Genomic DNA, 12,524 nt, shown 5'->3' with positions numbered 1-12,524 from the left:
CTGTTACTGGGGTCAGCTTAAACCTTTTGCTACAGGAAAATTACAGGGGTCTGTGTATAGTATGGGTGCACTAAGTTTTCCCATCGCGGTGTTCTGCCTATCTGGCCCCCCCAAAAAAACAGACTGACTAGGGCATGGATTGTGGGCCGCAGCCAACATGTATTTTCTCTCACGTTACCACAGCTATCCGGGGCACTGCAATGGGATTTCTTTATGTACCTTCTCTGGGTTCCTGGGACCCACCCATGCTGTGGGTGCACACAGACTTCCCATAGCGGTGTTGTGCCTGCCTGGCACTTTAAAAAAAAAACAGACTGACTAGGGCATGGAGTGTGGGCCGAAGCCAACATGCATTTTCTCTCACGTTACCACAGCTATCCGGGGCACTGCAATGGGACAAACTAGAGGAGCGATACAGCGCTAATGAGACGTCCCCAGCTACGCTTGCATCGGAGTCCGCTCTATGCCTGCGATTGCTGAGGATTTGTACAGAGGCCCATGTCCTCGGCGCAGTGAAAGTCTGCCATGTTTGGGCACTCTGATTTCTTTATGTGTACTGTCTAAGTTCCTTGGGCCCACCCATGCTGTGGGTGCACACAGACTTCCCATAGCGGAGTTTTACCTGTCTGTCCCCAAAAGACTGACAGACTCGGGTAGGGTGCAGAGTGCAGATGGTTTACCCCTTGCGTTGTCGATGAGGTATCCAACACCCAAACAGAATGACTAGTGTGTGGATTCCCCATTGCTATGTCACTCGCAGCACCTTGGGCCACACAAGGTGTTTGCTGGGACCGAGCCTGGCCAAGGGCCCACATACATCCTTCCCACACAGGCTACAGTGGGTCCTGGTCATGGTTTCTTGGCCTTGTAAGGCCACCTCCTCCTCCTGCTTGGGGTCAGGGGGTCAGCAATGCGCATCATGTATTTTCTATCGTGTTATCTGAGAAACTCGTTTGGGCCACAGGAGAAGAGCGTAACTGATTTCATGAGACCTTCAGAGGTGTACTAGCATCGAGGTCCGCTTCATGCCTACGATTGCTGAAGCTGTTGGCCGAGACCTAGGTCCCGGGGGAACTGCAAGTATGCCAGGTTGTGCCTGTGGAACTTTTTCCCGGCTAATCCAATCTTTGGAGCGGTGAAAGAAAACGTAAGTGATTTACTGAGACCTTCACAGGTGTACTAGCATCGAAGTCCACTTCCTGCCTACGATTTCTGAAGCTGCGGCCCGAGGCCTATGTCGTCGGCGCGGTGTAAGTCTGCCATGTTTGGCCACTCTGATTTCTTTATTGTTCATGTCTTGGGTTTCCTAGGACCCCCCCTATGCTGTTGGTGCACACAGACTTCCCATCGCGGTGTTTGACCTGTCTGGCACAAAGACACTGACTGACTTGGGTAGGGGGCAGAGTGCAGACAGCTTACCCCTTGCAGTGTGGATTGAGCTATGCGACACCTTGACAGAATGAATAGTGTGTGGCACATAGGTTCCCCATTGCTATGCCCACGTGTGCAGCTCCTGATGGAGGTGGCACAGGATTGGATTTCTCATTGCTTCTGTACAGCATTGTGGGCTATCGCCCCACCCCTTTTAAAGAGGGTCGCTGCCAGGCCCTGCCAACCCTCTGCAGTGTGTGCCTCCGGTTCCTCCTCATGGCAGACGCACTTATAAATAGACATGAGGGTGGTGAGGCTATGAGGCCAGCGTGTGGCATGAGGGCAGCTGAAGGCTGCGCAGGGACAGTTTGTTGTGCGCTGTGGACACTGGGTCGTGCGGGGGGGGGGGGGTTGGTCAGCATGTAACCCAGGAGAAGTGGCAGCGGAGTGTCCCACAGGCAGTGATTGTGCTTTGTTGGAGGTAGTGTGGTGCTTAGCTAAGGTATGCCTTGCTAATGAGGGTTTGTCCGAAGTAAAAGTTGTTGGGGGGGGCCCACTCTTGCCGCTATTGTGGCTTAATAGTGGGACCTGTGAACTTGAGATGCAGCCCAACATGTAGCCCCTCGCCTGCCCTATCCGTTTCTGTGTCGTTCCCATCACTTTCTTGAATTGCCCAGATTTTCACCAATGAAAACCTTAGCGAGCATCGGCGATATACAAAAATGCTCGGGTCGCCCATTGACTTCAATGGGGTTCGTTACTCGAAACGAGCCCTCGAGCATCGCGGAAAGTTCGACTCAAGCAACAAGCACCCGAGCATTTTGGTGCTCGCTCATCTCTAGTGATGACGCTTACACAGCTGCACCATGGAATACTCCTCCATCCTAATATGGGAGCGCCGACGCACCTAAACGTCATCACGCTTCAATCTATACTCCAGCATTTGGCACGACTAGTATCAGCAAAACGCACCCCAAAATGGCGACCACACGTACCCACAGACCTCAAACTGTAAGTGATCATCTTTATATAAATGTCTCATTTGATGTAAATGATGATGCTTGATGAAGGCTCAGGAGGAACGTTGCGTTTCAATAAGAGAAGTCTCTCTTCTCCCGATGTAACAAGACCCTCTTGGTCCATCGGTGGAGCGCTCGCATCTTCATTCTGATCCATATTCTACATATTGGGGGGGTTACAATCACTTCAAGCAGCTCTCCTACCATAAGGATCAGAGGAACACCCATTCTAGATTAAAGAGCTCTGGGAGTGTGAGAGTCACGGAAGCATCTTGTACATTCCAGCGTACAATGTTAACCATTTAGATGCTGTTATTTACTAAGTAGGAAGATATAGCTATATAGGATGTGTGCGTGCGTGCGCGTAAGCTGGAGTGAGAAACATACGAAGATATGTAGAATAGAATACATGTATTATTACTACAACAGAGGGGTTAAAGGGAAGCTGTGAGGGGGATTCTGCTGCCCGATGTCCTACATACATCCCAACCCACTCGGACATTGCAGACCTCTAGATTGGGCTCTACAACACTATAACAAGAGTCAGCAGGGCGGTCGCTGACTACTTCTCTCTGCCTTGGTCACCTATCAGTCTAACTGATCCGGGTGAGGAGAACCCTGTCGGGATTTTGTGTTGCCTGCAGTTTGCGCTTCATAAAACACATTCCCTTTAATATCTCCTTAAAGGGGTTTTCCCAAGACTTGCTTCACAACCGCTCTGTACTTCCTGGATGCTGCTGACCAGAACATGTGACTGCTGCAGCCAATCACTGACCACAGCACTGACCTTCTATATCCAGTGATTGGCTGCAGCAGTCACATGTCAGCAGCAACCAGGGAGGACACAGCGGTTGTAAAGCAATTTTAAGTAATAGAAAAACACTTATAATGTTTCCTCTTATTATCTCCAGGAAGTTTATTACGATGTTTTTGTTTCACATTTTTCCCTTCAGGTCCCCACATGATTGATTCCTCAAAAATGGAGAAGGGCAAAAACAAGATGGCAGAAAGTGTATTACATCTCACCCTAGAGATACTCTTCCAGCTTACTGGGGAGGTGAGAGAGTCTGATGATGTCACTGGAGAGTGGAGAGAGTCTGATGTCACTGGGGAGAGGGGGGAGGGGAGAGAGTCTGACGTCACTGGGGAGAGTGGAGAGAGTCTGATGATGTCACTGTAGAGGGGGGAGAGTTTGATGTCACACTACATCATTATTATCTATGGGGATAACAGTTGATGTCACTGGAGATGTGATGGACTCTGGTAATGTCTGTAGTGATATTTATTAATGTCTCCCCATATCCAGGATTACACAGTAGTGAAGAAGACCTCTAGTGATGGCTGTCGGGCCCCTGTGTGTGATGGATGGGGAAGACCCCTGAGCACATTCATTGGGCCCCCACCTCACCGCCTGATACATGAGAACATCAATGTACAGAAGATCCTAGAGCTCACCAAGAAGATGACGGAGCTGCTGACCGGAGAGGTGACGCTGCGGGGAATGTGGGGGACATTATACAGTAACAGGAGGGTCTGGGTGATGACTGTATATTGTGTTGTCAGGTTCCTATAAGGTGTCAGGATGTCACCGTCTATTTCTCCATGGAGGAGTGGGAGTATGTAGGAGGACACCGGGATCTGTACAAGGACGTCATGATGGAGGACCACCGGCCGCTGACCTCACCAGGTAGTAGACATAAATACACATCGCCTGTAATTATCTGTATGTGAGGAATACATTCCATCACTTTCTGTGTTTCCTGCAGTTCCATCCAGTAAGAGGAGACCCCCAGAGAGATGTCCCCGTCCTCTTCCTCCACAGGACCATCAGGTAGATGGAGATACTCTCTATGAGGTGTATGGGGGCCGGGAAGGTCTTGTCTTCAGTCTTATTCTATGTCTTCTACTTGTGCTTGTGTAATGAGGACGGTGGAGATGGCAGAATGACCGCTGACCAGAGACAATAGATCAGTTGTGTCAGACTCCTTCACTGAGGGCCACATCAGCGTTATGGCCGCCTACAAGGGGCTGATTGTAATTGTAAAGACTGCGTTTGGCAGCCCTCCCTCATGAGACTTTGCCTCTATATAAGAGAAGGGATGAAGCTTGTCAGTCAAATGTCCGCCTGTCTGCCAATGGTCTCTTGGGTGCAGTTCCACTCTAGGCCTCTCCAGCAGGAGATCCTCGCTATATAGGATAGAAAGGAATAGTCGTTGGACAAAAAGTTTAAATTGTGCTCCCCACTGAAAAAATCCCTAGAGTAGTGGGTGTCGCCCCGTAACATTAAAAATGGACTCCAGTGGTCCCTATCATCATATATACCGATGCTAGTCGGTGTGATTGGGGATTGCAGGTGGCAGATAGGAAACTGCAGGGATCCTGGTGGTCTTGCGTCTGCTCATAATCCTCAAATTTTAGAGAATCTAGAGCAGTTTGGGAAACCTTGATACAATCAGAAGACACAGTATGTGGAAAACACATAAAAATATTGTCCGAGAACATAACAGTAGCATCAGGGCGGCACCAGACACCCCCATCTTCAATGCCTATGGCGAAGGATATTCTCCTGAGCGGAAAACAAAGTAAAGTCCTTATCAGCCTCTCACATAAGAGGCTCCCAGGACACCATAGCAGACTTTCTGAGCTGGAAAAGATTAGACCCAGGAGACTGGTCACTGAATTGGGAAGTATTCGATCTGCTGACGTCCCAGTGGGGTCATCCCCATCAAGGACCAATTCAAAGTGCCGCAAGTTCTTCTCTTTAAACCCAGTGGGCAATTCCCTGGCACAGGATGCACTCTCCCTGGAATGGGACATGGACTTACCGTATGCCCCCCCCCTTCCCCACCACCTTCCCCTTAATCTATCGAGAAGTGCAAGAAATTCAGAACTGCCAGACCAGGGCTATCTTTATTGCCCCGGCATGGCCAAAAAGGCCCTGGTTCTTGTTGTTGTCCTCTTTGACGATTCAGACTCCAATTCTGCTGCCTCTCAGGCAGGACCTTCTGTCCCAGGGCCCAGTGTCCTGCCAGGAGATCCACTGGATGAAGCTGATGGCTTGGCTGCTGAACGGCAGAGATTAAGAGCCCAAGGACTATCGTCCAAGGTGATAAACACTCTCTTAAAAAGTTGAAAGCTCTACCATCACCATATACTCTAGGGTATTGAGGAGATTGTGCAGCTGGTGAGGATCAAATTGTCCCAACCTGAGCAGCCTGGTCCTTACAAGAAGGCCTAGATAAGGGGCTCGGCCCTAGAACCCTTCGTACAGGTTGTGGCCCTTAAATCATTTTTTGATACCCAACTGATAGAAAATATGTAGTTTATGCAGGTTTTTACAGGGAGAAGATGGGCTCAAACCCTTCGTTAGGAAACTGTTCCCTGCTGGAATCTTTCTTTGGTGTTAGACGGCCTCTGCAGGCCTCCCATAGAGCCCATGCATTCATTATAGTTTAAAACCCTAACCATCAAATTAGGCTTTTTGGTAGAAATTATGACTGCCAGATGGATTGGTGAGATATGGGCATTATCCTGTAGAGGACGCTACTTAAAGGTGCTTGATGATAGTCATGACACTAGGTCCCTTCTTTTTTCCCCAAAGTGGTCTCAACTTTCCACATAGAACATGTCAGGATTATAAAAATGACAAGGAGCAACGCTTGGACAACCTAGACATCAGATGTGCAGTGCTAACCTATTCACACGTCTCACAGACCTTTAGAAAATCGGATAGCTTATTCCTATAATTTAAGGTTAAATAAGAGTAAAGCGGCTTCGAAGGATGGCATTGCTAAATGGAGCAAAGCATCAATTCAGGAGGTTGATAAAGCTAGAGGCCTGCCTCCACCGGAGGGGATAACGGCTCACTCTACAAGGGCTCTTGTCTCCTCATGGGTGGAACGCAGTGAGGCCACTACAGAACAAACCTGTAAAGTCGCAGTGTGGTCTAGTGTCCACACATTTTCTAAGCAGTATCGCTTGGATTTCCATTCTGGTAGGGATTTGGCCTTTGGGCGGAAGGTCTTCCAGGCCGTGGCCCGCTGTAATGTTACCATTATAATCTGGTATTGCCTCCATGTGTGCTGTCAGGATGGATTAATCTCACCGTTAATTCCTTTTCCATGAGTCCATCATGACAGCACATACTGACCCACCCTGGTAAACTACTGTATAGTATGCATGTAACAGCAACATTAAAAGATTGGGCCACATACCCATTGTGATAATGTTGAAGCCACTGGAGCATGGTGGTAGGAGGTCGCCTTTTGAGCTCTCCTCTTCCTGTCCCAACAAGGTGAAGGGGGAACCTCCATGTGCGCTGTCATGATGGACTCCTGGAAATGGATTAACTCTAATATTAATCCTAGTTTTCCCATCCCTGTAGACCTCATATTAATCCTAGTTTTTTCCCATCCCTGTAGCCCTCATATTAATCCTAGTTTTTCCCATCCCTGTAGCCCCCATATTAATCCTAGTTTTTCCCATCCCTGTAGCCCCCATATTAATCCTAGTTTTCCCATCCCTGTAGCCCCCATATTAATCCTAGGTTTTCCCATCCCTGTAGCCCTCATATTAATCCTAGTTTTTCCCATCCCTGTAGCCTTCATATTAATCCTAGTTTTTCCCATCCCTGTAGACCTCATATTAATCCTAGTTTTTCCCATCCCTGTAGACCTCATATTAATCCTAGTTTTTCCCATCCCTGTAGCCCTCATATTAATCCTAGTTTTTCCCATCCCTGTAGCCCTCATATTACTCCTAGTTTTTCCCATCCCTGTAGCCCCCACATTAATCCTAGTTTTTCCCATCCATGTAGCCCTCACATTAATCCTAGTTTTTCCCATCCCTGTAGCCCCCATGTTAATCCTAGTTTTTCCCACCCCTGTAGCCCTTATATTAATCCTAGTTTTTCCCATCCCTGTAGCCCCCATATTAATCCTAGTTTTCCCATCCCTGTAGCCCCCATATTAATCCTAGTTTTCCCATCCCTGTAGCCCCCATATTAATCCTAGGTTTTCCCAGCCCTGTAGCCCCCATATTAATCCTAGGTTTTCCCAGCCCTGTAGCCCCCATATTAATCCTAGTTTTTCCCAGCCCTGTAGCCCCCATATTAATCCTAGTTTTTCCCATCCCTGTAGCCCCCATATTAATCCTAGTTTTCCCATCCCTGTAGCCCCCATATTAATCCTAGTTTTCCCATCCCTGTGACCCCCATGTTAAATCTAGTTTTTCCCATCCCTGTATCAGGGTTAAATTTCTAAGTACAGCACCAATCGGGCCCACCCCACTTGCCCCGTTGCCGGCGGTAAGAAGAGACACCACACAGGGATCTGGTATCATTCCTCTCACGGGACATGGCTCTCAGCTGTGCCCACGTCGACCTCGTTTATTACAGATTACATGAGATCTTATACCCTTTGTCCCATCCCCACTAGGGGGTGATGGGCTCATAACCATATATGGGAAGTCCGGATTTGCGGACTGAGACAGTGAAAATCATATAACAGTCATTATCTTGATACTGGCGCCTCTGGCTTACGTACAGAAAATCACGTATTCAATTAACTCCAGTGCAAAGAATCACCCACTCAATTCTAAGAAGTCCGGATTTCGGCCTAAGACAGTGAAAGTTATGTACATTTGAACATCTTGATATCTTGTTTCTGGGAAAACGGCCAAGTACATGCGTCCTTCATGTCTGGTTCTTTTTTGCTGTGTTTCTAGAACATCTCTTGCAAAGCCTTGGGATATCTGATGTAAGGCGACATATAAGTTTTTTTTTCATTTGGAATTGAATAAAACTTGCATACAGGTATAAAAGCATAAAAAACACATATGGCAATATATATATATACCCTCACACCTGTAGCCCCCATGTTAATCCTCGTTTTTCCCATCCCTGTAGCCCTCACATTAATCCTAGTTTTTCCCTTCCCTGTAGCCCTCACATTAATCCTAGTTTTTCCCATTCCTGTAGCCCCCATGTTAATCCTAGTTTTTCCCAGCCCTGTAGCCCTTATATTAATCCTAGTTTTTCCCATCCATGTAGCCCTCACATTAATCCTCGTTTTTCCCAGCCCTGTAGCCCCCATATTAATCCTAGTTTTCCCATCCCTGTAGCCCCCATATTAATCCTAGTTTTCCCATCCCTGTAGCCCCCATATTAATCCTAGTTTTCCCATCCCTGTAGCCCCCATTAGTCCTAGTTTTCCCATCCCTGTAGCACCCATATTAATCCTAGTTTTTCCCATCCCTGTAGCCCCCATATTAATCCTAGTTTTTCCCAGCCCTGTAGCCCCCATATTAATCCTCGTTTTTCCCAGCCCTGTAGCCCTTATATTAATCCTAGTTTTTCTCAGCCCTGTAGCCCCCATAATAATCCTAGTTTTTCCCATCCCTGTAACCCCCATATTAATCCTAGTTTTTCCCATCCCTGTAGCCCCCATATTAATCCTAGTTTTTACCATCCCTGTAGCCCTCATATTAATCCTGGTTTTTCCCATCCCTGTAGCCCCCATATTAATCCTCGTTTTTCCCAGCCCTGTAGCCCTTATATTAATCCTATTTTTTCTCAGCCCTGTAGCCCCCATATTAATCCTCGTTTTTCCCAGCCCTGTAGCCCTTATATTAATCCTAGTTTTTCCCAGCCCTGTAGCCCCCATAATAATCCTAGTTTTTCCCATCCCTGTAGCCCCCATATTAATCCTCGTTTTCCCATCCCTGTAGCCCCCATATTAATCCTAGTTTTTCCCATCCCTGTTGCCCCCATATTAATCCTAGTTTTTCTCAGCCCTGTAGCCCCCATATTAATCCTAGTTTTTCCCATCCCTGTAGCCCCCATATTAATCCTAGTTTTTCCCATCCCCGTAGCCCCCATATTAATCCTAGTTTTTCCCATCCCTGTAGCCCCCATATTAATCCTAGTTTTCCCATCCCTGTAGCCCCCATATTAATCCTAGTGTTTCCCAGCCCTGTAGCCCCCATGTTAATCCTAGTTTTCCCACCCCTGTAGCCCCCATATTAATCCTAGTTTTTCCCACCCCTGTAGCGCCCATATTAATCCTAGTTTTCCCACCCCTGTAGCCCCCATAATAATCCTAGTTTTTCCCATCCCTGTAGCCCCCATATTAATCCTAGTGTTTCCCAGCCCTGTAGCCCTTATATTAATCCTAGTTTTTCTCAGCCCTGTAGCCCCCATAATAATCCTAGTTTTTCCCCTCCCTGTAGCCCCCATATTAATCCTAGTTTTTCCCATCCCTGTAGCCCTCATCTGCTCTTCTGTTGTGCTCTACATGTCTCTGAATATGGCCCATGCAGATTGCAGTTACTTCCATGCAGTGCAGTCTTCTGTCTGCTTTCCAGGCATTATCTTGATGATGAGATTTGTCCCTGCTTTGTCTTCCACTCTTCTGAGCTATCAATCCCATGGTGCAGCATTAGGAACTCTGGAGCCAGGCCACCCAGTCACGCCTAAACCTCTCTTACTAAAAGCACTGGAATGCCTCAAACCAACAATTATTGTTAACTGACTTAATTATGTAAGCGATGGAGGAGATGGAGCTACCATTCTAATGTTGGGCGATACTAGATCTGCAGGCGATCAGGACATGCATTATTGGAGTGCGTGGAAGTAAATCTGCGTCTAGGCTTAGAAGAGCCAGAGTAGGGTTAGGTAACATTTAAATATTGGTGAAACTTGTGACAAGTTGGAAGCCCTGGCTCCAGAGACTGGACACATATGGACAGTCCAACCACAGGTGCAGCAAGGTGCCATCTAGAGGCTCCGCACCTCCAACAGTTTTTGGGAAAACGCGGAGCCATTTTGTCTAAAGAGCAAGGGTTCCCAACATCTGTACAATATTTTGTGGGAAGTGATTAATGCACTTAGAAACTGAGCCATCTGCGGAACATGCTTCATACCGCTGATTTTCTGAAATCTGGATTTTCAAGTCTTTCTCCCATTTTTTGTTAATGTTTTCCAAGGGTTTTTTTTTGAGGGATGACTTAATATGGCATAACAAGTGGATAATCATGTGTTTGATCCCTGCTGAGATGATAACAATGTATCAAGTTTAGATGGCACATTGATTCCCATGGGAGAGGCGAATGGATTCAGAAGATGAGTGATTTTCACATGCTTGAAAAAACCTGTTTTGGGGATATTCAATCTGTTGCATAGCTCTGTGAATGTTAGAAAGCGTCTGTTCTCCCAGAGTTGGCTAATGTGGGTTAGGCCTAGTTGTTTCCAGCTGAAAAGAGGTTCTGAATGGCTATTTCTAATACGGTTATTTCTGTTTTATGGAAAGGGAAGGAAATTGGCTTTAATTTTCGAGTCCCTGTGTTCCAGACATTAATGACCACTAGAAGTGTGGCTGAGGGAAGGGAGGGTTTAGAGTTATGCCAATAACTGATGGTTTAGTCTGTAATTCTCTAGAGCTCCCCATTCCTTCACAGGGTCATTAAGCCACAAGAATCTAACTTGGTCTAATATAGTTGCTTCATAGCATTGTATAATGGAGGGAGATCCAAGGCCGCCATTCATCCTGTGTATAAAGAGGATATCTCTTCTAACCCGAGGTTTCTTTGTGCCCCAGATGAAAGTCAGAAGAGCGGATTGGATACTTTTAAGATATGAAATTGGGGGGGAAATCGAGAAGTTTTGGAAGAGATATAAAATCTTAGGCAGGATTGTCATTTTAGTGGCTGATATTCTGCCGAGCCAGGAGATTCCGTACGTCAGTGTTCCCCAACTCCAGTCCTCAGAGACCACCAACAGGTCATGTTTTCAAGATTTCCTCAGTATTGCACAGGTGATGTAATTATTGTCGGGGCCTCAGACATTGCCACAGGTGTTCTTACCATAGGATATCCTGAAAACATGACCTGTTGGGGGTCCCTGAGGACTGGAGTTGGGGACCTCTGCCGTACGTCTTAAGCTTATTGAGTTCCATCTGGATGGATATTAAGAGAGGCTTGTAATTTTGGTCAAATAATTTGGACTATGGGGAGGTTAATTTAATAACCAAGTATGGAAGGGCTTCTTCAGTCCAGATGAAAATGGACTCTTTGTGAGGGAGGAAATTAAAGATTTTTCGATGCCTATATTTTGAATTAGAGATTTAGAGGTGTTAACTTTGTAGTAGGAAATCTCAGAGAATCTGTTAATCAAAGTAATTACTGCTGGCAGGGAAAAGGACGGGTTTGTTAGGGCGAGAATGGCCAATTTTATTTTCTCTAGTGCCCGCCCCGATTCCCGAAACTTCTGATGATGACCTGATGTATTCTGCAAAAGGTTCCATTAAGAGGGCAAATAACAATGGGGACATAGGGCAACCCTGTCTTGTACCGTTTCTGATTGAGAAGATCTGGGACATGAAACTAGAGGAATATACCCGGGCATTAGGGGAAGTGTACAAAGACCTTGTAGCAGATAAACATTTCCCCCAAAACCCAATATTTCAAGGACCGCTTTGAGATAGCACCAGCGCACCCTATCAAAAGCCTTCTCTGCGTCGAGGGATAGGAGCAGAAACTGGGTACGACCAGATTCAGCCAGCTCAACCAGATTTATGAATCTCCTGGTAGCATCCGAAGTCTGTCTGTCCTTGATAAATCCCACCTGGTCAGTTTTTGATAAGGCTTGGTAGAATATTTAGCCTTGATGCCAGCATTTTAGCAAAGATTTTCAGATCAGAATAAAGAAGTGATATGGGCCTAAAATCTGCGGGGGTAGTGAGCTGTTTGCCCGATTTGGGAAGCGTGACTACAAAGGCACTCAACATCTCCGAGGGAAAGGGCCCTGTAAGAGTAGCATGATTAATATGGGGCCAGAGTGCTTGCAAACGTCTTGTAGTCATTAGATAGGCCGTCTGGTCCAGGAGACTTATTCAGTTTTAAAGAAGCAGCGGTATCTAATATTTCTAAAGTGGAAATCTCTTATTGAGAAATGTGGATTGCGATTCCAAAAGAAGAGGGAAAGAGACACTGCTTAAAAAGTTGTGAATGAGCTGCGGGTTGGGATGTGTGATGTACTCATCAGCTCTTACGTTGTAGAGTGAACTGTAATAGCGTGCGAATTCCTCTGCCACATTGCGAGGATTAATGATTTTGTCGTTATATGAGTCTAGTAGGAAT

General features: G+C 46.6%; 1 protein-coding gene across 8 annotated transcripts in view; it reads left to right on the top strand.

Annotated features, from left to right (window-relative positions):
• The window catches only part of LOC136627265 (zinc finger protein 420-like), a 130,440-nt gene that overhangs the window by 72,397 nt on the left and 45,519 nt on the right, over positions 1-12,524 (top strand). For 6 of the 8 annotated variants that reach the window (XM_066602222.1, XM_066602228.1, XM_066602223.1 and 3 more), the window contains 4 exons: positions 3,344-3,447; positions 3,697-3,876; positions 3,954-4,077; positions 4,157-4,221. In XM_066602222.1, the coding sequence (XP_066458319.1) occupies positions 3,344-3,447; positions 3,697-3,876; positions 3,954-4,077; positions 4,157-4,221 (473 nt within the window). The remainder of the gene's footprint in view (positions 1-3,343; positions 3,448-3,696; positions 3,877-3,953; positions 4,078-4,156; positions 4,222-12,524) is intronic. The other 2 variants (XM_066602227.1, XM_066602225.1) reach the window with 2 other exon arrangements.

Source organism: Eleutherodactylus coqui, chromosome 5 (assembly GCF_035609145.1).
Source record: "Eleutherodactylus coqui strain aEleCoq1 chromosome 5, aEleCoq1.hap1, whole genome shotgun sequence".
In the NCBI taxonomy this organism is placed as follows: Eukaryota; Metazoa; Chordata; class Amphibia; order Anura; family Eleutherodactylidae; genus Eleutherodactylus; species Eleutherodactylus coqui.
Note: the sequence above shows the minus strand (reverse complement) of the source record. Positions and strands in the feature narration are given on the sequence as shown.